Consider the following 24,087-nt stretch of genomic DNA (forward strand, 5'->3'; position numbering starts at 1 on the left):
GGTAATTATGAGACAAACTGTGTGAGTTCATTTTACAAAATAACGTGAAAGTTGTAAACGAATAGTGTAACAAATTACTTTGTCTGGTGAGTAATTAAGTAAGGTGCTGCATTACTTTTAAGAAAAAACACAAAACAAGGTAATGTGAAATGCATTACAGTTTTTGAGTACCAACCCCAACACTACCAGCTACTGAAGAGGAGCAGGCATGAACAGATTTTGTCATGAACCTGCTGTGTGCCGTTAAGCAGACTTAAACTCAAAAACACAGCTTTATTGCTGGCGTGCAGGTGATACAAAATGAAAATAAACTGGAATTCCTGAACCTAAACATACGGAGAAACACTCAGGAACAAGGGATGCGAGACTTTCACAATAAAACAGGAAATAAAGGAACGCAAAACTGACACGAGCTTGACACGGGAGCGGAGGAAAGTGGGACAAGACAGACATGACAGGCTGGGGAAACATGGGATGACACACAAGGAGGGGAACATGGGCACCGAAGGAGGAAACAAGACACAAGGACTCGCACAAACATATAGATCCAGACACACAGAGAGAGACACCGAGGGCAAAGACAAAAGAGGGAATCTAACAATCAAGGAACTAAACAGGGAATATAGGAAACTCAAAACAGCATAACTAAGACTACTAATGAACCATAACACAAAATGTTACCAAAACACAAGAAACTCACAATGCTGGGTCAAAAGGACGCAGAGCCGTGACAGATTTCGGTGGCAGGTCATTTAAAATGCAACATCAGCAAGCGCACAAGCTGTTTCTGTGCAGTTTGTCACAAAACGTGAGCTAAATTGAAAAAGTTCATGTGTGAAACACAGACGGAGACGATGTAAAAAAGACAGGAGAGGAAGATGAGAGCTTATTTTCAAAGGTGAGCACTGCTCATCAAGCTTACGTGTCCTCGTTCGTGTTAGATCAAATTAAATCAGATATTAGAGACGATTTGCAGCTGAATTATGTTTTTACGAAACATCTTGCAAGACAAACTGAAGTATGCCAACTCAGTGTTACTCAAAGGTTTCAAGAACACACACGGCACTTCAGTGATAGTTTACATTGATCACTTACTGAATACTTGTCGTACTAGTTTTGTAGTTTCTAGTGGTTTTCTAAGTAATTCTTTTCCCCACGCTGTACTAGATGATCTCAGGGCCCCCCCATCTGCTTTACCCCTCGCCTGATCAGAATCAGTGATTTCCTTTAAACGGCTTCTAAATTTCCATAGACTTGCTTTTATATAATAAAACGACACATGACTTTACGTGACGTCATCTGTTGTGTTTTGACTGTCTGTTTTCAAGCTTCTAGTTGTGTTGTTTATTATAAATGCTGCCTAATTTTTCATTTTTTAAAATCATCCTCCGGCATATTTCTGTGTACTTGGGTGTGCGCGCTTCTCCTGCGACTTTAAAAGAGGATTTACAAAGTGTTTTGACAGACGGGAAAAAGCAGAAGATTCAAAGGGAAAATTTAAACAGAGCCAAACATTAAAGGTGCTCTTAATATAAAGCTTATTACTGAATCCTTGTTATGAAAATGTTGCTACAATTTTTTGCACTTCTAACACAATTATGTTCAAAGCTTACAATAAGGCAACAAATCTCTCCTCTGCTATTGAATTATTTATGTATTGAATGTTAGCAGGTAATTCCTCTTTAAATTCATTACTTGGTTTTATTCTCAACAGAAGAAGAATCCTTAGAGATGGATGGCCACTGTCACATGTTTCTACGGTGACACAATACCTCCGGGCTATTCAGTGCATACAGTGTATGTTGTAGCAGTTCTCAAATTAAACATTGATCTAAGAAAAACAAGAAGAACACACAAGAAGAAACACTCTCTCCTGGGGATTTATGTTTAGACTTGCACAGCCTCGACGCTACACAAGAGGAAAAAAAATCAGCACAGATAGTAGCAGCAGGAAACTTATTATGCTTACAAAACACAAGTCTCTGCAGATTTGTCTACTCACCCTGGAACTCCCCAGAACAGGGATAATTGGTTACTGGCATGCCCCTTGTTTGCATGAATATAAGGGTTTTTGTTTTGCTTTTTTAAACCAATTCTTTGGTTCAAGGATATTTAGCAGATGCCTTTTCAGCCTGAGAGGGATCTGCCAAGAGTATTTGACCAACTCCCAAAAAAAGCCAGGACAAATATAATCAGTGTCACGGAGGAAAAGAGATGCCAGTGTGAACAATTATGCTGCTATTTCTTAATTAGCCACAAAATAAAAGGCTGCGCAAGTAAATGCACTTATGCATCATGGAGAAGTTAAACCAACCTTTAATTTTATCCCATCTGAGACCAAAACTGAGCCCTGCCATGGAGCTGCACATGGAAATAATCCATAATGCAATTAAAATGACAGCATGACAACTGGCTGGGTGCAAGGCGGGGACCAGGGGGAAAAACATGTCGTGGAACATGTTGTAGAGCAGCACAGCTGAATATGACGCATATGAAGGGAACAGTAGTCTTGGGTCAGGCAGTCCCGAGACATACTTCTTCTTCCTCAATGACAGCTGAGCAGGTGCAGCAATTTCTTATGCAGACTGGAGCATCTTGATATAAAGGAGCCTAAATATATATAGACGAGGAAAAACTCTGCAGGTGTGAAGCGAGTCCGGTCAGCAAATCTTCACTGGGTGCAGGGTCACAAAAAAAGTTTACTTAAAAAAGTTGCAATGTGACATCAGGTTAGTTTCTGGTGTTCTCTGGCAGGGGCTTATATGCATTTTCAGTTTTAGGTTTATGCACAATAGATGACACCGATGCAGCCTTTCATGGATCTTCACGTTTTATCTCAAAAAACAAAAACAAAGCAGGTGATAGGAAACACTATCATTTCTACCTACTTAATTGTGTTGATGAACACACTGGTGGCTTTACACGTAGGCCACGTGTGCAGCATAGGCCTCATGATTTGATTTATACTATGATTTTTATTAAATGTGGCTCTGCCATTCTGAACGATTCCAACAATTAGCTTTAAGAAAATAAGCTCAGTGGAACTTCCTACCACCAGTGTTGGTCAAGGAACTTGAAAAAAAATTAGTAACTAATTACATCGCCAAAAAAGTAATTCAATTACTTTACTGATTACTTTTTTCAAAAGTAATTAGTTACTTAGTTATTTCTCAAAACCATGATACACAACCTGGATATGTTATAACGCAAAGTCTCGGAAAGTCTCTTTTTAAAAATAGTTTTAATCTTTAAATTTTATGCACATTGCATCAAACAAAAATGATATGCAGCCGTCTTTGACTTGAAGAAATGTGTTTAACATTTAAACCTATTGTCTGCATATTCCAGCATAAAGAACAAAATCACGTTTTGTGTTTACACTTTTTCAAATTGATGCAAATAAAACAGCAGAAATAAATAAAATCAAAGATTCAGCAGCTCTTAAATCTATTGTCCCCTTTTAGCAGGAGTGGGGCGGGTGGAGGTTTGCCCACTGCGGTCCTGTCAGTGGGAGGATCCGGGGGTTTCTCTGTGAATGTCACATCCCAGCGTGCTCGCTGGTCACTCAAATTCGATGCGTCTGTTGCTGCCACGGACGTCGCACGCTCGTACGTCATTGTCATGAGACACTCTCCCAAACAAATTACAACGGTTTAGTAACGCAGCATGTTTATAGGAAAGTAACAGCAATCGAATTACTTCTTTTTTCAAGTAACGCGTAATGTAATGTTACTTGTAATGCATTACTGCCCATCTCTGCCAGTCCAAAGGCTGCTGGTAGTTTGCTGGTGAGTCTAAATTGCCCGTGGATGTGAGGAAGGTAAAGTGTATGGAGTAGAGCACTGTATCCATATATGATTAAATGTAGGTTTGGCTTTGAGCTATCAGACTAGAAAGACTGGAACATTGGTGCATTATTGCCAGCCTACAATATTGTTTTGAATGTCTAAATACAGACTACATAGAAAATGTCATTCATTGGGACGACCGTGGGGGTTGGGAAGCGCATCTGTAACCGGAAGGTCGCCGGTTTGATCCCCGGCCTCTCTGTTGTGTCGTGTCCTTGGGAAAGACACTTTACCTACCGCCTACTGGTGATGGCCAGAGGGGCCGATGGCACGATATGGCAGCCTGGCTTCTGTCAGTCTGCCCCAGGGCAGCTGTGGCTACAACTGTAGCTGCCTCCACCAGTGTGTGAGAGTGAATGAATAGTGGCATTGTAAAGCACTTTGTGTGCCTTGAAAAGCGCTATATAAATCCAATCCATTATTATTATTGTTATCTGGAGTTATGTCCAGTAACCAGTTTTAGTCGATAGTTCTCTGCAGGTACACATCTTTTGGGATCAGACCTCCACAGAAGGGTCATATATAGTAGAGATGTAGAGATAAACAGACAAACAGACCCATCAAACATGAGCTGCAATGTCCCTGCTTCACCTTCACTCGAGAACTATAAGGAACCTCTTTACTTCCAGCTTATTCCTGACTTCTGCTTTACAGAAACAACACCTATCATAGTTGTAGCAGCAGCAGACTACAAGTTAGTCTCAAGATCCCTTGAGACCAATGCTGCAAGAATCAGCAAAACACGAGTTGAAGTGTGTCGTCTGACTTTGTAAAGCTATTTACTCACCGTGCCTGTTGCCTGTTTACTGTGTAAGAGGTGAGCTGTGATCTAGGGCATGTGTCAGCTGGGTCTTGTTGGAAATGGATTGTGATGCCCAGAGCTAATCAAAGAGTACCTCTGGAGTCAGGGTGCTGTATGGGCACTGAATTACTGCAAGTTAAATCCTGCTCGTTCTCCTATGTTGTTGTCTGACAGCCTGAGCAGTCTCTGTTTTCATCTGCAAATGAAAATGAAATAAAGAGGTGAGCGGATGGATGCTTGTTGAAAGAGCTGTTATTCTAGGCAATGGTGCTGATGTACTGTGATCATATTGTGTAGCTGCTTACTGGGTGAATGTATAGAAGATGATTCTAAGCGGGCTAATTAGCCGGCGTGCACACTGGGTGAGAAATTACTGAATGCACAATTACTCCAGTTAATATGAAGAAGTTTTATTGTGCATGGAAAGCCCACTGTATAATCCACATCGTCACCATGCACATCAAGGTTGCCACATTACAAAGTGTTCGCTGCGGGTTAGTGTAACCAGTTTCTACCCTCATAATGATGCTAATTAAGAATTTGTAGATACCTCGAGTCAAAATCAGAGCTAGATACACGTGCTGAGGTGCTGGATATGCCGGTGCCTCTCCACTAAAGTCTGCTCAAAGATCAATGTTTTTTCCACATTTGTACATGGTGTGTAAGCCAACAGATCGATAGAGCCCAGAGTTTTGGATGGAGCAAGTCAAATGGATGAAACGCTGCTACATAGTTCACCCATCCAGTAAGGAAATGGCAGCTACAGAGAGACGGATTAAAGGTGAGGGAGGTGGAGGCATGAAGACAGGATAAGAGAAACAGAGTATCAGGGCATCTATAGGGGGAAGAATCCGAGATAAAAGGCCAATGAGAGAAGAAACACACCTGCCAGTGTAGCATGTTGACCTATGTTTGTATCAGCCACTAGATGGCACTGTGTTGCTGCAATGTGTGTAATTCACTCGCGAGCAAGAAGCTCCAGAGGAAATGGAGAAGTAGACGAAATAAAGTGGAATCGGAGCAGAGATTGGTGTGTGCGTGCAGTTAGTAAGAAGCTCGGTATACATACAAAAACAACACATGGTGTCAGAGTAGCGGATTCTACGCAATCCCTCGCCGTCGGACAGCGCAGACATGGAGGCTTACGGCGTTCCCACACCGCGTATGGATTGGGACTCCAGCAACCTGCCCGAGGCATGGCGGCGTTTCAAGCAGCACGCCGAGCTAATGTTCGCTGGTCCTCTTCGGGGGAAGGAGGAGGCAGATAAATGCAGCTACCTTCTTCTATGGGTCGGTGAGAAAGGACGGGACGTCTACAACACGTGGACGCTCACCGCAGACGACTCCCGAAAGCTTCAGACATACTACGATAAGTACACTGATTACATCATACCGAAAGCTAACCCAATCTACGCCCGATATAAGTTCCATGAAAAGATGCAGGGTGAAAATGAGACATTTGAACAGTTTATTACGGAACTGAAACTACTTGCTAAAGACTGTGGGTACCCAAATACAGATGAAATGGTCAGGGATCGCATTGTATTTGCCACTAACTCGCCACACGTCCGAGAAAAGCTACTCAGCCAAGGCGCAGAGCTCACGCTAGAGAAAGCTATAGATATAGCACGATCACACGAGCTAGCAAAGCAACAGCTAAAAACTATGGGTCACTCCAGGGGCCAAGAAACTGTGCACGCCATCGGCAGGAAATCGCACAGACAAGAATATCAAACAAGAAGCGTGAGACCAAAAGAACACGCTAATGCAACACTAAAAACGTGCAGCTATTGTGCCGGACAACACAGTAATAAAGACACCTGCCCAGCAAAAGGGAAGCAATGTGCAAAATGCAAGAAAATGAACCATTTTGCGAGAGCATGCAGGTCAAGACTCCCTTCGCAGACAAAAGCCCACCTCAAATCAGTACACACTGTGAGAGAGAACATAGAAATGTCAACTATGGACACAGATGAGGACCAAGACTGTTTCTACACTGATAGCATCACCATAGAAAATGAAGGAAGAAATGATGAGCAAGCATATGCAGACATGCAGCTTGGTTCCCCCCCCCAGACAGTGAGGTTTAAAGTTGACACTGGGGCGCAAGCAAACACAATTCCAGCTAACATGTTCCAGACACTCTTCCCACACGTGACACTGAAGCCTGTCACACACAAGCTCACAGATTATGGGGGACACTCACTCAGCGTGGAAGGAAAATGCCAGTTAAAATGCAAACACAAAGACAAGACCTGCATGTTGGAATTCCATGTTGTTAACACAAGCGCCCCACCTGTATTAGCAATGAAAGCTTGCCGTGACCTTAACCTGGTAAGGATTGTGATGGCAGTGACGGAGGAAAGAGGCAAGACAACCAACAGTTCACAGGCAATACTAGACGAATATGCAGACGTATTCAAAGGGATAGGAGAATTTCCTGGTGAATGCAGTTTCCATGTAAATCCAGACGTTGCACCCACAGTCAGCCCACCTCGTCGGATTCCCATTGCTCTGCGAGCCCGACTCAAAGACGAGCTCGACAACATGGAAAGGAACCAAATCATATGCAAGGTCACAGATCCTACGGACTGGGTGAATGCACTTGTTGTCGTGGAAAAACCCAAGACAGGCAGACTCAGAGTATGTCTGGACCCCAGACCCCTCAACAAGGCTATACAAAGACCCCATTACCCTCTACTAGTGATGGTGAGATGAAGCCTCATGATGAACTGAAGCTTTCCATCCAATTGGTCGACTCATGGTTCGAAGCATTGTGATGATTCATTTGCTCTACTGCGCCATCAAGTGGACAATTCAAGTGAAGCGGGCTCTTTGATTATAATGATGTGTAAACCTTATGTACATCTGGATAATGACACAAACTAGTGTTTGGTGCTTCACTTTTTAATAAACTAAAAGACAGAAATCAGATTATAGGATGTGTAGTGTTGTTTATTTATATTTTGGTGTTTATCATTTGTGATATTTATTACTGTGTGCATACTTTATTAGGAGAGACAAAAAAAAAAAAAACATCTCTTCCTTGCTGGTTCCATCGAAGAAGAAATGCACAAGTAACTATGTAGCACGTACGTAATCCAATTCCACAACACGGTGTGATGGGGAATCAGCTGTTTTCCTGCCCATGTTATTTCGAATCTGGCGCGAACCGATGAACCAGTCCCTGAATCAGTCACGTGGTACGGACTGCCCGCGAGGCCTCGAACGTCACTGCATACGTAATCAAAGCAAGCCTCGATACGCGCTTCAGAAAAACGCCCCCGCGATTACCCGACGCACGATTCGAAGCTTCGACACACAGGACACATCACTACCCTCTACCCACCTTGGAGGATGTCACCACAAAACTTGCTGGGGCCAAGTATTTCAGTGTTTTGGACGCCAGATCAGGCTACTGGGCCATTAAGCTAAGCCACGAATCATCTCTGTTAACCACATTTAATACTGTGTTTGGCAGGTACCGCTTCCTCAGGTTGCCATTCGGCATAATCTCAGCTCAGGATGAGTTCCAGCGACGCGTGGACGAGACCTACGAGGGCCTGAGGGGCGTGGCAGCCATTGTGGACGACGTACTGGTCTTCGGAGAAACCAAACAGGAGCATGACGACAACCTGAGGGCCATGCTGCAGCGCAGCAGAGAGAGAGGTGTAAAACTGAACCCTGACAAGTGCACCATCTGCGTCAAAGAGGTCAGTTACTTCGGTCACACATTGTCACACGAAGGGCTGAAACCAGATCCACAAAAAGTAAAAGCAGTCCAAGACATGGCGCCCCCACAGAACAGGGCGGAATTGGAAACAGTGCTGGGGATGGTTAATTATCTAGCAAGATTTGCCCCACACCTGTCAGAGATAAATGCTCCGCTCCGCCAGCTGTTAAAGCAGGACAGTGAGTTTGTATGGGACAAGAACCATGACAGAGCCTTTCAACGAATGAAGGAGCTGATCACTAAAGAACCAGGCCCAGTTCTCTCCTTCTTCGACCCCAAGAAAGCGCTACGACTCCAGGTCGATGCATCCAAAAGTGGCCTCGGTGCTGTGATGCTGCAGGACGGCAAGCCAGTTGCCTACGCATCCAAGTCACTTAACAGCACTGAGCAGAACTATGCCCAAATAGAAAAAGAGCTGTATGCTGTTCTCTTTGGTTGCAAGCGGTTCCACGAGTACATGTACGGTCGACATGTGACCATTGAGTCGGACCACAAGCCACTTGAGTCCATACTCAAAAAAACACTAGCATCAGCACCACCACGGCTACAGAGGATGATAATACAGCTGCAAAAGTACGACATCAGCATCATCCACAAGCCAGGGAAAGACATCCCGGTAGCCGACACGCTCTCCCGGAAATCCATAGAGTTTCACGACAAATCACTATGTGACGGGATGGATGCGCAGATCCACTCAGTCCTCAGCAACATGCCTGTCAGTGATCAGAGACTCTCAGAGATAAGAAACGAAACAGCCCAAGATCCTCAGCTCAACAGCCTGAGACGGACCACATTGAGTGGATGGCCAGATAAACGGTCTCAATGTCCGCCTGACATTCAGGAGTTTTGGAACCACAGGGATGAGATCTCACTGATAGACGGGATCATGTTTAAAGGAGAGAAAATGATCATCCCAAAAAGGCTCAGAAAGGACATGATAGAGCGGATTCATTCCAGCCATATGGGTATAGAAAAGAGCAAAAACAGAGCCAGAGACCTTCTGTTTTGGCCAGGCATGGGAAAGCAGATTGAGGAAGCAGTCGGAGCCTGCAGCACATGCCAGGAGAGACAAGCTGCTAACCCCAAGGAACCCCTGTTGTCACATGCAATACCAGAACGACCGTGGCAGGTCATAGCCACCGATCTGTTCACTTGGAACTCGGAAGACTACATCATCATGGTAGATTACTACAGTAGATTCTTCGAGTTGGAAAGACTGCACAGCTGCACTGCAGAAGCAGTGATCCACAAACTAAAGTCAGCCATGGCTAGGCATGGTATTCCAGAGTCGGTGATTAGTGATAACGGTCCGTGCTATGCTTCCAGTAAGTTTCAACAGTTCGCAAAGTCATGGAGTTTCACCCACACCACTACTAGCCCCCATTACCCACAGAGCAATGGTCTAGCCGAGAAAACAGTCCAGACAGCAAAGAAACTTCTGGACAAGGCCAAAGCGGAACATAAGGATCCCTACTTGAGCCTATTAGAATACCGGAACGCCCCCGTGGACAACTTAAAGTCGCCTGCACAACTACTCATGAGCCAGAGACTTCGCTCCATCCTCCCTGCAACACCAAAACAGCTGGAACCCCAAGTAGTTTGCCAGCAAACAGTGCGTGAAAGGAGAGAAGTCTGCCAGCAGCGCCAGCAGACTTATTTCAACAGAGCCGCCCGACCTCTGCCTCAACTATATCCTGGCACACCGGTCCGGTTCCGGCAAAAAGACGGTTCCTGGAAACCAGCTGTGGTCACAAGTTGTGCCGACACGTCCAGAAGCTACAACATAACCACAGATACAGGACAAGTTTACCGGCGTAACCGCCGACACCTCCGCAGAAGCAGGAACAGCGTAGGAGGTGAGGAGTTCATTCAACCAACCGGCATCCGCGATGACAGCCCTGTGGTATCTCAGCCCCCGCCTGTGGAGCCCCCTGATAAAGACATTACAACACCTGGATACACGACTCGTTATGGGCGTGTTACCAAACCAAGACAGGTCTTGGACCTGTAATATTGTAAAGGGTGCAGGCGGATCGCTGCCCTAGAGAAAAAAAAAAAAAAGGCTGTTTATATGTTTGTTGTTCCAATGATGTCACTAGATGCATCTGTTTATTATGTTTGTGATATAGCCAGTATTGAGTCGAATGCTATGTTATCAATGGATGTGCTCAGGATGTTATTCCTGTAATTTCAGTTGCCTTAGAAATTTTACAAGCCTGAGTTGTGTTTTTTTTTAAGAAGGGAGATGTAGCATGTTGACCTATGTTTGTATCAGCCACTAGATGGCACTGTGTTGCTGCAATGTGTGTAATTCACTCGCGAGCAAGAAGCTCCAGAGGAAATGGAGAAGTAGACGAAATAAAGTGGAATCGGAGCAGAGATTGGTGTGTGCGTGCAGTTAGTAAGAAGCTCGGTATACATACAAAAACAACACAGCCAGTAAGCCCATCAGTACATTGATTTTTGTGCTTGTTCACAGTTTTAGCTCCCAAAGAAAGACACCTGTCAGGTTAGGATCTCCCCAGAGTTCCTATTGTACAACATCTCCATACAGCACGGACCTTAAAAAACCCAAATATCCACATCTGCAGTGCTTCTTGACATAGAATAGCCCTTTACTGTCACTGTACATGTGCAACGAAACTGAGTGCTCCACACCAACTGTGCCGGAGTTAAATATAAATAGTAGACAGCAGGAATAAATAGCAAACAGGAGAAATATGTACAATTGATATAGAAAAACAATAGAAACAGAACATGAAGACGTGAAATGTCTGTAACTGATTCAATAATAACAGATTCTGAGTTCACACTTAAACTCTAAGCTGCTGTTATTCAGGATGAAAACAGATTTAAGATTTTTGTCCTCGTGGCCATTAGCTGGAAGTTTTGCCAGTGCCAGCACGAGGGGGCGTTCATTCTTGAGCGTAGAACACAGAGGAGGGACAGTTAATGCTGATATAATGAAATCCAGAAATTAACTCCATTGACAAAAAGATCCTCTGTGAGGTTGTCTCACAGTGGCAGAGACTGAGGTTGTTGTGTGATATTGTAAAAGCCACTAAGAACCAAGATGTCTGTGCACTTGTCATTCTTCCGCTTAAGTTTGGCATTACAAATGGTAAATGGACTGGCACTTATACAACACTTTTGTACCCTTATTGAACACACAAAGCACTTTTTATTACAAGCCTAAGTCTCACACACACACACACACACACTCTTGTCTATGCCTAAGCAGCTTGACTAACACTCACACACACTTACACAGATACATGAGGGGCAACTTGGAGTTCAGCCCAAGGATACTTTGTCATGCAGGTTAAACCAGCAACCTTGTGACTGGTAGATGACCCACAGATTAAAAAGCTATTTGTTCATAGAAGATTATGTATTCCTTTGTTAGAGCTTCTGAGGGACAACTGAACTGAACGAAGGGTCGTATTTGTTTAGGATTTGCAAATAACAAGGGTTCCTGAAGTTTGGCAAGAAAAGCAACAGCTCTGTGCAGTGCTGGAAACCAAAGTGTCAAACTCAGTGACAGGCAGGTACGTTGACAGCTCTCCAAATGTGGGAACATAGTAACGTAATCCTCATGCAAGAATGGAAAATTCATCTCCGTCCCGGCTGAGTGCAGGGGTTGTAACCGAACAGCTTTAAAAACCATTCAGAGAACAATAAAACAGTCGTGCACTTTTCTCAGGCTTCTCAACTTGACCTGTGTGCACTCTTAGGGCTAATAAGCACTTTTGACAGCTGAGTCTGCTGTGGATGATTTTTATAACAATGCTGCAGACAGAGCTGTGACACCAACACGTCATTTTAAATCACTGACACTAAAGCTGGTGAGCAGGTACCAATAGGTGACAAAAAAAACGCAACATATTGTCGAGGGAGGCTGGGTCACGACATATGTGCCCGTTTCAATTGAGATCTGGTGACTGTGGCAGCCTTAGGATATGATTCTCAACCTTTTCATATTCATCATGTTGTCCTGCGGATGGAGACACTGTCAATGGCATCGGGCTCACATGTTAATTGGACGGTTGGTCACCCAGAACAACTGACCCATACAGGAACATGCCGCCAGTTTTGAAGCTTCCTTTTCATGCATTTGTAGCTTTTGGACCCAAAAGTAAATACAGATCAAAAGATGAAAACTAATTGTAAAACCTCACATAGGAAATGATTTTATGTTAAACGCACAAACTTAAGCCTAAAATCCCTTAAACTCTTATGTAAATACCTTAATTCTATGTAATATTTATAACACGACTCAAAGGGTTGAGAGGACGCAGCTTCCTATGTTGTGATAAAAAGCAGGTGAAACACCTGAGATCACCGCCTGGGGTTAGGCTGAACTTGTCCATGTATTAAAGGTGACAGGAGACAAACAAAATCCACATCATCGATCTAAAATCACTTTCATTCAGTAAAAATCATGTTCAGCGCTGCTAGTTACATCAACACAAACGACATCGCAGATGTTTAAAGAAAAAAAAAAGCACAGTAAATCCAATGCGATATGATAACATTCATAAGCGTCCCGATTACCTTCTTCACAGCGCATCCACACGTGGGGACAAAGGGGATCCCGGCGCCTCTTTGCGCGTTGTTTTCGGACGAGATCCGCTGTCACTACATCGGAAAAGGTTTTTTATTCCGTCTCAGCAAGTGTTCTCGCCATCCTCTGCTGGGATATGTTCGCTCTACAGCTCTTATCCAGGCTCTTCGCTCGTTTGTCTCTTTCCCCCCCTTTCTTTTATTCACATGATCAAAGGTCTCTGGTTTACCCACTTTTTCTGAGATTTAAACAAAACTGTAACAAACCCGAAACGCTTGACCAAACTGGTTACCTTTGGTCTCAGTTGCATATCCTGTCGTTTAACAATTCGGAAGCTCCGTTCCCAGACCGAGCTGCTTTATGTGTTGATAGGGGAGGTTGGAGAGCATGTGCGAGCTTTCGCATCTGAAATCCATCTGAAAGCCAGTGCGCCTCAACGATAATCCCTCCCTCCTCAGCCTCAGCAGACACGGAGCGCGGACCAATTGAGAGGCAGGAAGAGAGAGAGAGAGAGAGAGAGAGAGGCGAGATGAGAGCATGGCAGTCTGGTGTGGGACCAGGGACGTCAAACACGCAGGGATCAGCAGAGTAAAGCACAGATAAAAAGACAAGGAGACCGTTTGGACACATTTTTAAAGGATGTAATAAAATAAACGTTGTCACCGTGTAACTTCTATATACACAAAGGAAAATCGAATTCAACATAATAAATAATGTCTGCTTACAAATTCAAAGAATTCATAGACATGAGTTTTGTTAATGAAAACCAAAAGACATAAAACAAACCCTTTTGGAGTCATTCCTCCTACAGTAGGTGTCCTCAGTGACACATGCACAGACCAGCCTTGTGAATCATCACCAACTATCACTATCTTATGAGTTATAGAAAGGCCACGGCTCTGGTACCCAGACATTGTCTTAGCGCATGTTAGGAAAAAAAAGTCGTTTTTGGTGCATGTGCTCCACTAGATTTTTTTTTTTTTTTACCTGGCTACAGTTGCTCTTTTAAAAGCTTTAATTAAAATGTGTAAATGGTTTTACATTTCTGCACACAGACCTTTGTTATAGCTGAGCTGATAGGTGTCCTACCTGGTTGGGTTCAGGTTAAACGCGTTGCAGACATCCTCGGCAATCTGGTGAAGCTGTTAGCACACTAACATCACAACCCTGAAAGACACAGCTTCAGGTATGTAAGCAGAGATGTGGATGTTTGGAGGCCTCCCTCCAAAAATTTGTTTTGGACCTTCATTTTTGTGCTCTGATCCCTGGGACTGCTGTAGCATGTACAAATCCAGTTTTAATAAAGTTGAAACCCTGTATAAAATGTAAGTGCAAACAGAATACACCCAGATTTTAATCACATTCACTTTGATGGCAGCAACATGTCCCAAAAGTCAGACAGTCCTTCTTGTCTTTAGTCTGGAGGACTTGTTGTCCATGTTAATTTCAAATGTTGATTAATCTGACCACGGAAGCATTTTCCACTTCGTCTCAGTCCATGTCCGGTGAGCTTTGGCCCAGCGTTTCTGGATCACGCTCACATATGGTGTTCACAGACGGTGGTTTCTGGAAGAGCCCATGCGCTGATTTCCATGACAGAATCGTGCCTCTCTTTAATGCAGTGCTGCCCGAGGGCCCAAAGATCACAGGCATCCAGTATTGATTTTTTATTTTCTCCAGATTCTCTGACTCTTTTGATGATATCATGTACTGTACAGGATGAGAGAGTTAAATTCTTCACAGGTTTATGGCGTGAAATTATTTCACAATTTGCAGTCAATTTGTTGCCAGTTAATCTAATTGGTTAAAATGATCATCCAACTCTTTCTTTTTAGCGCCATCAAACAAAAAATTGACCTTTTGTTTTCCAGTCCTGGCTTTTTAACTTGTTGCTGCCATTTTCTCATCTCTGTTGTAGATAAAATATCAGATTATGAATTATATTGTCTCTTAACCCACAACAACAACAACAACTCATCATCAAGTTTGGTGATGACACCACGGTAGTCTGACTCATATCAAAGGCAGACGAGGCAGACTGCAGAGAGGAAGTCCTGAAGATGGCAGCCTGGTGTTCAGAGAACAACTTGGCCCTGAACACTAAGAAAACCAAACAGGTCATTGTCGACTTCAGGAGGCACAGCGCTGACTTAGCCCCCCTATACATCAACGGGGAGTGTGTGGAGAGGGTCCAAACCTTCCGGTTCCTTGGTGTCCTCATCTCCGCTGACATCTTTTGGACAGACAACATCACAGCGGACGTCAAGAAGGCCCAGCAGCAGCTGCACTTCCCGAGGGTCCTCAGGAAGTACGAGCTGGACTCCAACCTGCTGCTGACCTTCTACTGCTCGCCCATTGAGAGCCTGCTGACATGCTGCACCACAGTATGGTACGGCAGCTGCACTAAAGCTGGCAGAGTGAGGCTTCAGAGTTGAGTCAAGGCAGCACAGAAGATCGTCGGCTGCCCTCTCCCCTCCCTGATGGACATTTATTCCTCCCACTGCCTCGGCAGAGCATCACACATCATCAAGGACAGAGCCTGTTTTTGACCTGTTCAACCTGCTTTCCTCAGGGAAGCGCTGCAGGTGCATCAGACACGCAAGAATAGTTTCTTCCCAAAAGTCACGACCAGCCTGAACTCACACATGCACTGACAACACAGTTCCTTCATCCCTCCAATCCAAGGACTTCCCTCTATAAACCACCACTGTGCAATTCACGTACTTATTGTACATCTGTACAGTGACAATAAAGGCATTCTATTCTATTCTATTCTATTCTAATAACAAAGAGATGAAACAGTTATTTAATCACTAAGTCTCTTTCTTTTGTGCATCTGATGAACTGTTTAATGATGAGTCAAAATAATATTAGTTAAACATCAAACTGTTCTTTACATTTAGCTGAGTGATTTCACGCTCCTCCTGATTGTTTTGATGGACAGCTTACAGCTGCCGACTGTATGAATATTCATATTCATCGAGCTATTATTAACCTTTCAGCAACACGATCCCACAGAATTCCCAAATTCCCTCTTTTTTAAAGTTCCAATCACTTTTGAAGTGATTCCCATGTTGCAATAAATAATCTTTGTTTGTAGTCAACAACATGAAGAATAATGTGGGGACATTATTATTTTTACTCTGCTGTGAGGTCGTGAATCTCTGATTTTGGCGTCCGCCGTTATAAATCTGCGACTAAACCGTACGCAGTATGTCACTATATCACGTTACGCGTGTGGTTTCCGTCTGGCTTTGTTTATCAAACACCACCAAACTGTGCTACACAGACCATTTATAGGTTGATTTGTACCCACGAATATATATTATTTGTCACGAATGATTCAAGTAGTCCACGAGAGCTTTTGCTGACCTAGATTAATCAAAATAATTTCAGAAAGAAAAACTCTTCCTGAGCTCTTCCAGGCTTTCAAGCAGCAAAACTCATAATCTATATACTGTCAAAACACAGCTACAATTTATCAAAGAGAGATAAAAGCCCAACGTTATTGTAGCTGAACATCACTTGATAACTTTCTGCTGCTTTAAGTCGAAAAGATTTCTTTTACATTTTATTTGCAGCGGGTGAAAATATAAGTAAACTCCAACAGTCGGCCTTAAATTATGTCCCAGAGTGAAAGCTTTAGTCGTGTAATGAATTTCTACTCTAATCCAAGTACAAGAGCTGCGTTTCATTTCAATCCAATAGAACAGAGATTTTAGCTATGCAAAGCTTCCCGATATGAAACTCATATTATTGCTTTTTACCATTTCCCCTTCACATTCAGCCTTCAGTTGAATTTAGAGTGACTCAAGTGACCGTGAAATGGCATTTCAAACTAATATATCGTTGCTCATGACTTATGTTTCCCTTAAAGGTTTGTTTCTTTCCTTCTTTCAATACCATCACACAGCATGTCTAATCTTGTCTTGCAGCTGTGCAGGTTTCTGCTCAAACTGTTAGTTTTGAAAAGAAGCAGCAGCCCATATATAGCAAATGACAGTCAGCTATAAATGCAAAAATGTACTTTTTTCTGGCAGCACATTATTGACCCTTTGCAACCTCTTGTGTCAAGTATCGTCCACATTTTATGTGGGAGAGAAGACGATCGTGCATGTGGGAGTGCTTAGCATCGAGACCGAGTTATGCAGATCAGTCGGTTTAGCATTGTGAGAAATCGCACGATAAGATGTTGCGGTTTTAGGTCTCGTGTTGCGCTGCCAGTGGCAGAGCCGTTTTGTCTAATGATGCATCTGGAGCGCTGTTCAGTGTCTGTATTTCACAGCTTTACAGACCTCAGAAACATATTGATACGAGGACAAAAGGGAAAGGTGAAATCACTGCTGCGCTGTTTGTTCAGAAAGCCAAAAAGGCCCAATTTCTCTGCAGCTTTATTCAAAAAAAGGCTCCATCTGCCCCACGCCATCTCACACTGTTCATTACTTATTAGTCTGAAGAGCTGTTATAGACTTAAGGTCAGAAATTTTCATTCAGCCTCAGCGGAACAATTCAGAAGCTCATGAATGAGTCAAATGTCCTTAAAGAGAACTGATTTATTCATTTTGCCCAAAGTGGTAAAAATGTCTGTCGGTGTGCCTGCGCAGCCAATAACATTTAATTTGGTCTGAATATTTTCACTCTATAATAAAAGTATTCAGGGCATGATTTTAGTCTGTTTTCACATCTTTGGATAAATGCTCCAGCAGCTTTCCCTTTTAGCTCACTGCCACCTTTAACCGCTAAAAAAAAAGAAAAAAAAGCAACTGACAAAATCACAGGATTAAGAATACAATAATGGTGACGTCACCCCGGTGCCTGATGGGCATCCATACCATAATATCGGCAGTGTTATGCAAAGGCTTCATGGAAACAGTCTTCCTCTCAATAGGAAACCTTGTTATGTGCAAACCTGCAGTGATGTTTGTAGAGCAAATTAAAAGCCTCAGCCGGACATCTAACATAAACACTTTGTCAGGATGAAATGAAGTGGAAGGTGGAAAATTAGCCCATTAACTAATATTAGACTAACATTTTCCAGCCTTCAACATGAGGCATTTAAAAAGTCTTTTTTCTGCAATTTCTTATTTAAAGGAAGAGATAAGGTGTTTATTTTGGGAGAGTTGGATGGAAATGTTATTACTGCTCTCATGTAGAACTGGCAGCAGTCTGTACTGCTTGTTTTCATTCGTGTGATGGAAACAAAGGAGAAAAATTCTCTCTGTTTTTACAAATCCACCTATTTCTTAAAAGGCTTCCTCCCACAGTCCAAAGACATGCAGTTAGTGGGGTTGGGTTAACTGGTCATTCTAAATTACCTATAGATGTGAATGGTTGTTAGACCTGCGACAGACTGGCGACCTATGCAGGGTGTCGCCCTCAAGAGAAGCTCAAGAGAATAGATGGATGCATTTGATCTGTGCAGCTTGTATCATTTTGAAAAGCTGTATATTTATTTTATTTAAGCCCACTGATGTGTGTGTGTGGGAGCCAACAGGAAGTCAGGCTGCTTGGTCGGTCAGAGTGACTCTTATTCATGCATGATCTCCAATGGCTCAGTCACACTAGAGTAAAAATAGTATGACAACCTCCTTATGACTATAGGGAAAATGGGCAGTTGTCTGATGATTGCATTGAGTTTTTTCTTTTTTTTTCTTCATTCAGTGGGCAAATGCAAGAAGTTGCAGTGACCAACTGGAACACGCAAAAACAACGGCAACTGCACAGGTCGCCTGGTGGGTTTTCAAAACATTTTGCACAAGCTGTTCAATAATTACAGCCAGTTTCATGCATAGTCCACCATTTTTAAAAGTTCCAAATTAATGGGACAGGTAACTGACAGGCAGGTGAGGCCTGTAAATGCTAGATTTAACAAAATGCTGCGAAACTCACTGGACAGTGCTTCATATTGCAAATGGATTTATCCCTTATTAAATGCAAAGCTGAGGGCAGAAATACCCCCAGATAAACAGACACTGAGGATGAGGAGGTCGGAGAGCATGTCAAGGGAAAAAATGCACCATTTATTTGATTTTTAAAGGTAAGATTTTCAAATTCATTTTGAGCCTCTGAAAATGCAGAACTGTGTATAAAAATGACTTCGGCAGCTTTAATGGGGACTGTGCCCAGATTCCCTGATGCTATGCTACACTAAGCTAATTGCTTTTAACATTAGTAAGGAGAGTGGTATTGATCTTCTCACACACCTCGGGAGAATAACGCACACTAGCAGCATATACCCAAAGCATTAAAATACTCCCTTAAACGTGCATCTAGAACTCTTTGGAAAGTTTTCTGTGAGAATCAATTTATGTCACTGCAACTCCCCCTGACTTCTGCTCCGCGGCTGCTGGGCGAGCCCTCATCTGGGACTCTCCTCAGCTCTTACTGGAACAGTGGCGCGGCTGCCCCTCTGTTGGTCTTCCTTGGTCTCTTGTGTTCTGGGGGCCTCTGGATGTCTGGAGTTTTGATCTCCTCCATACCCACTTCACACCCTGGAGGACGGGGCTGTGGCCCCCCCACACTCCCTAGCAGATCATTACATGGAGAAACCTTTGGAATGCAAGCATGCTGATCCACACAGGTATGCACACATGGGTATTCACAGACGCGGACTAAAGCTTTCTTGGCTGCTGCCTCAAAGCACACTGTGCGCTGTCTATCTTGCGTGCTGCACAATATCGTTTATTATTTAGTAAATATTGATATCTATGACTAGCTAGTTTATTGTGATGGTGCTTTGTTTTCTCTATTATTATGTTGCTCTTTGTTGTTTGCTGTCTCCTCTGTTTGTTTTTTTTGTTTGTTTTTTTTTTTTCTCCATACAGGTGACCCAGGAGTTCTTTTTTTTTTTTCTCTCTCTTCCCCCCCCTTCTCACCGTCTCTTCTCCCCTTTGGTTTTCTTTCTCTCCCCCTCTTTCTCTCATTCATTCCCCCTGTCCTATTTATTAAAAAAAAAAAAAAAAAAAAAATGACAAAGGATGAACTGAAGCTCTGCCATCACGTAATGTCGCATACTGCTGTTTCTGATGTCATTTTAAAAAAAAAAGAGAAAAAAAAAAAAAAAGAGAATCAATTTATGAAATAAAGTCGTGCTGACAGCAGTTTATGCTGCCAGTGAAGAAGAAGCAAATCCGAAGCAAAATACTTGATTCCAGTGAATCTGAGATGTTTGGTCTTTCTAGTGAGCAGAAAACCACAGAGATTGCAGCCTTCCTTCATTTCTATTTAAGCCTCTGGGAGCTCTCCACACACACTCCCTTTTCCGTGTCTTCACACACAGCTGCACGCACAGAGCTATTTAAACCACCTGCGTCCGCTAGCTCAAGCTTTACAGACATTTTCTGAGACTATTCCATCGAGTTCAGGGTAATAGAGGAGCAGGGAGACGGTGAACATGTGATCAGCCTTTGCCTTGTGGAGTCACGGATTGTGAACGCACAACACACCCAGCGATGAGAAATTCAGCACCACCTCCACAGCAAAGATCTCATCTGTCATACTGCAAAGAATAAAGTCCTACACTGAATAGATATGCTTACAGGAGATAAGCATTTATGTGTAAGTGTTAGCTCTGTGTGACAACAGATTGAGATGACAAATCCATTTAGGCCTATTTATACTCTGAAGCTGGGCTGCATTTTATTTGCAACCCAAGAGGGAAGAAAAGGATTTCGGTGAATTGAAAATGGAACAAAAGGTGGAAGTGAATGCAAATCAATTCAGGCTCAGCTCTTGGATCCGAGAAGATTGACTGAATTTCACATGCAAACAAGCCGTCACTGATTTTAGCTATAATATCTCTTTAAATACACCTTGAGGCTATCTAAACTGTAGTAGAGATCAAAACAATGCCACTACTGCAATACCACGAGTCATATTTTTCACGAGCATCCCCGCTGATCTCATAGCCTTTTCTTCTACTTGTCAAATGCAGGCCCTGGGCTTCAAGACAGATACGATTGGACTCCACAGCTATCATTGAGATGATGCCATCATGCATGACCAACTGCATTTGTTCAAATTATGAAACTGTGCATTTTGTACTTCTAATTAGATGCAGAGTCTCCTGTGATGAATCCCACTCGACCCGCATCCTCCGACCAATCCGAGGACGTCTGTTTGCGTCATCTTATTTAATGGTGAGTGCAACACGTGTGTATGTCACCGCAAGGTTAGGACATCATCATGTGGCGTGTGTGTCTGTGTTTATCTTGGTGTTTGCATATGGATGAACTTATGTGTAGAAAGTGAGCAAATAAAAAGATTGTCACATGTGTGTGTGTCTGTTTGTGTTGGGTTTTTTCAACCACGGGGATTTACTACTTAAGTAATGCAAGCATGATTAGGAAACATTGCCATCTGGTAGTTTGAGGGGGTGCTGAGACACATGCACACGAGCATGTGCGCTTGCTCAAACAAACACACAACAATGCACACATGCAAACAGGTGCACGAGACGAGACGCGCTCAGAAATGCCATCATGTAATAAATAATTCAAATAAACTGAGAAAAGACAGCTACATCCTTCACTGTCCTCAGATTCTCATCAGGCAATCACACGCCTACAGTATGCTCACAAAACACATACGTAAACATTGCTACTGCGCCACAAGAGGTTTGTCTGTGTCGGCTGCTGATTTCACCGATTCTTCCGCTAATATAAAGCACGGTGCACAGGTACACTGCAGATTTACTTTGATTATCGTTTCCCTTGTGAGAAAATATTCACCATCTTTTATCTCAGGTGAGAATAAACTCACTGTGAGGTCTGCAAGCAAAAATAGATCATTCCCAGGTGATGTTTCTTTAAAATCCCTTTCTGGATTACATTTAAAGCTATTTTATGTCACTTTTTCTTTTTTTAAACTGCTGTCTCATGTGCTAAACAATTGCTGTTATTCATGTGCACAGCAGCTTGGATCAGTCTGACCTTGAAAGCCACAGAGCCGAGTGGATGAACCAAGCTCAGTTGTGGGGTGACTGTTGTTTTTCTCCATGATTATAGATATAATACTTCTTGGTGGTCAGATTTTTTATTGTGATAAAGGTGTCAAGAAATGATACCTTTGGATGGTAGGCAGTAAACCGAGGTATCAGTCTTGACCTCATCTGGGAAATTTGTTGCATTTATTTAATTTCTTAATAAGCAGTGGAGCAAACTTGATTATCACAGCATCTTTAGCTCAGAGACGACCTTTCCCCTTTTCTGCCAACGTGGCTGCTGATGCCTAAATATCCAGTTACGTACATGATTTGATGTCATTTTAATCAAATAGCCAACACATGATTGAAGTGCAGACTTTCAGCTTTAATTCAAGGGATTCAACAGAAATACTGCAATAACTGTTCAGGAATTACAACATTTTTTATACACAGTGCAGAGGCTCAATATTAATTGAACAGCTAACTGACAGCCAGTTTTATGGCCAGGTAAGGAAGCAGACGTAGTACCTGAAGTTGATTTAAGGTGTTGCATTTTTATTTTACAGCTTTTCAATGTAATTTTACAAATGAGGATGGAGGGAGGCTATAATTAGTCAGGAAAGTAAACTTATCAGAGAGATAGCAAAAGCTTTAGAAGTTGGCAAATTGAGAATCGGTTACATTTTTATAAGGAAGAAATACAAAAAAGCCTGAGAAACCACAGAAACGATCTTTGGATGATGACGGAATAGTTTCCATTGTTAGGAAAAACAACTACACAAAATCCATCTCGTATCTCCGGACTTAAATCTACAGCAGAAAAGTTGGGAAGAGTTAACTGTGCTTTCAGACTGCTGCTCAGGAAAGTTCATTTGAAATTGCTAATTTCACACTCTTTACCCTGATTACCGATCATGACAGATCATGTTCTCTGGGACCAACTGCGTCACACTCTGATTTTTTTCATAAAGCGACATTAAACAAATATGAGTGTAGTGCTGTATAAATAACTGCTCTTCACACATATGCTCATGTCTCATTTAGAAAGCGTGCGCTGTTTTACTTTTCGGTGTGTGAGGTGTGCTGAGAGGTGCTGCCTACACACTGCTACTTCACTCTCTCTGAGTTTAACTGTCAGTCCTCACAGCAGGATTTCCAGACATGACTCACTGGCATAACCCTGCATGTGTGAACACACACACACACACACACCACTCATAATTGCTGGCATCAATACAGGTTATACAAGTAAATGTGGGGGCAACACTTTAGTCATTTTTATTCCTGCTTGATGTTCAGTCTAAGCTTAGATGACTCCACACAAACAGAGAGAACCAAACAGTGTGGGACACAAAACTTTCTTTCACATCTGCACTGAAGATACTCACAAAAACAAAATTGCACCTTCGTGGAGCCCGACTTATTCATCAGTCACACATCCAGCTTTTTACAGCAAAGAAATGATCGAACAAATACAAATGTCCTTTTTTCCTTACCTCTTTCAGAAGGGCTGAGAACATCATGAAAAAACGTTACACACTCTGTGCACCATCTGTTTAAGCTCATCATGTCAGGCAGGTGCCTCAGGTCAATCCACACACACACGCACGCACGCACACAAACGCACACAGAATAAAAACAGCTTGAAAAACAGACATTTCACTGTCTTACATGTTATTTAAAGGGCTGTGTAATATTTGATGAAATACTTCATTTAAGACTTCACTATTTGTTATATTTAACACTCATGTTGAAAATGTTAAATAGAGTGATCTGAGTCATTCGTTTGCTATTACTTACTCTTTTTTTTTTTTAAATGTCACTACGATCCTTTTTTCTTGGTAAATAAGTATAAAGTGTAAATGCACAATTTGAGGTTGTTGCAACTGAATTTCCATCATGCTTGGATCTTAAATTTGACCTGGAGTGGTTTGTGTGCCATTCTGATTCTGCAGACCTGCAGTCTGAGAGAGCAAGTAACCATCCAAGAGCCTGACAGGTTTGTTATTTCAATCAGCAGACAGTTTGTCTGCAGCTCCGGGTGAGCACAGCGATGCACAAATAGTTCAGTGGTACATACATGAAAAAAAAATTACCCATATAGTCAGTCACTCGCATGTTTTTACAAACAATTTTGAATCAGGTTAAAAATCACACACTCACGTAGCTGTAGTGTCACCAGTGTGCGCTGGCCGTGTGGAGTGGAGAGTTGTGGAC

The 24,087-nt window shown here is 42.7% G+C and overlaps 1 protein-coding gene across 4 annotated transcripts in view; it reads right to left on the reverse strand.

Moving 5' to 3' along the window:
• The window catches only part of pde4ba (phosphodiesterase 4B, cAMP-specific a), a 222,618-nt gene extending 198,531 nt beyond the window's left edge, over positions 1-24,087 (reverse strand). Inside the window, exon 1 of one of the 4 annotated variants that reach the window (XM_082511427.1) lies at positions 24,034-24,087. Coding sequence is in view for 3 of the 4 variants with exons in the window: in XM_082511424.1 (XP_082367550.1) it covers positions 23,367-23,439 (73 nt within the window). In the remaining variant the exon portion in view is untranslated. Of the gene's footprint in view, positions 1-12,937; positions 12,969-23,366; positions 23,493-24,033 lie in introns of those variants that run through there. The other 3 variants (XM_082511424.1, XM_082511425.1, XM_082511426.1) reach the window with 3 other exon arrangements.

The sequence above is a fragment of the Aulonocara stuartgranti genome (assembly GCF_965226115.1).
Source record: "Aulonocara stuartgranti genome assembly, chromosome: 17".
In the NCBI taxonomy this organism is placed as follows: Eukaryota; Metazoa; Chordata; class Actinopteri; order Cichliformes; family Cichlidae; genus Aulonocara; species Aulonocara stuartgranti.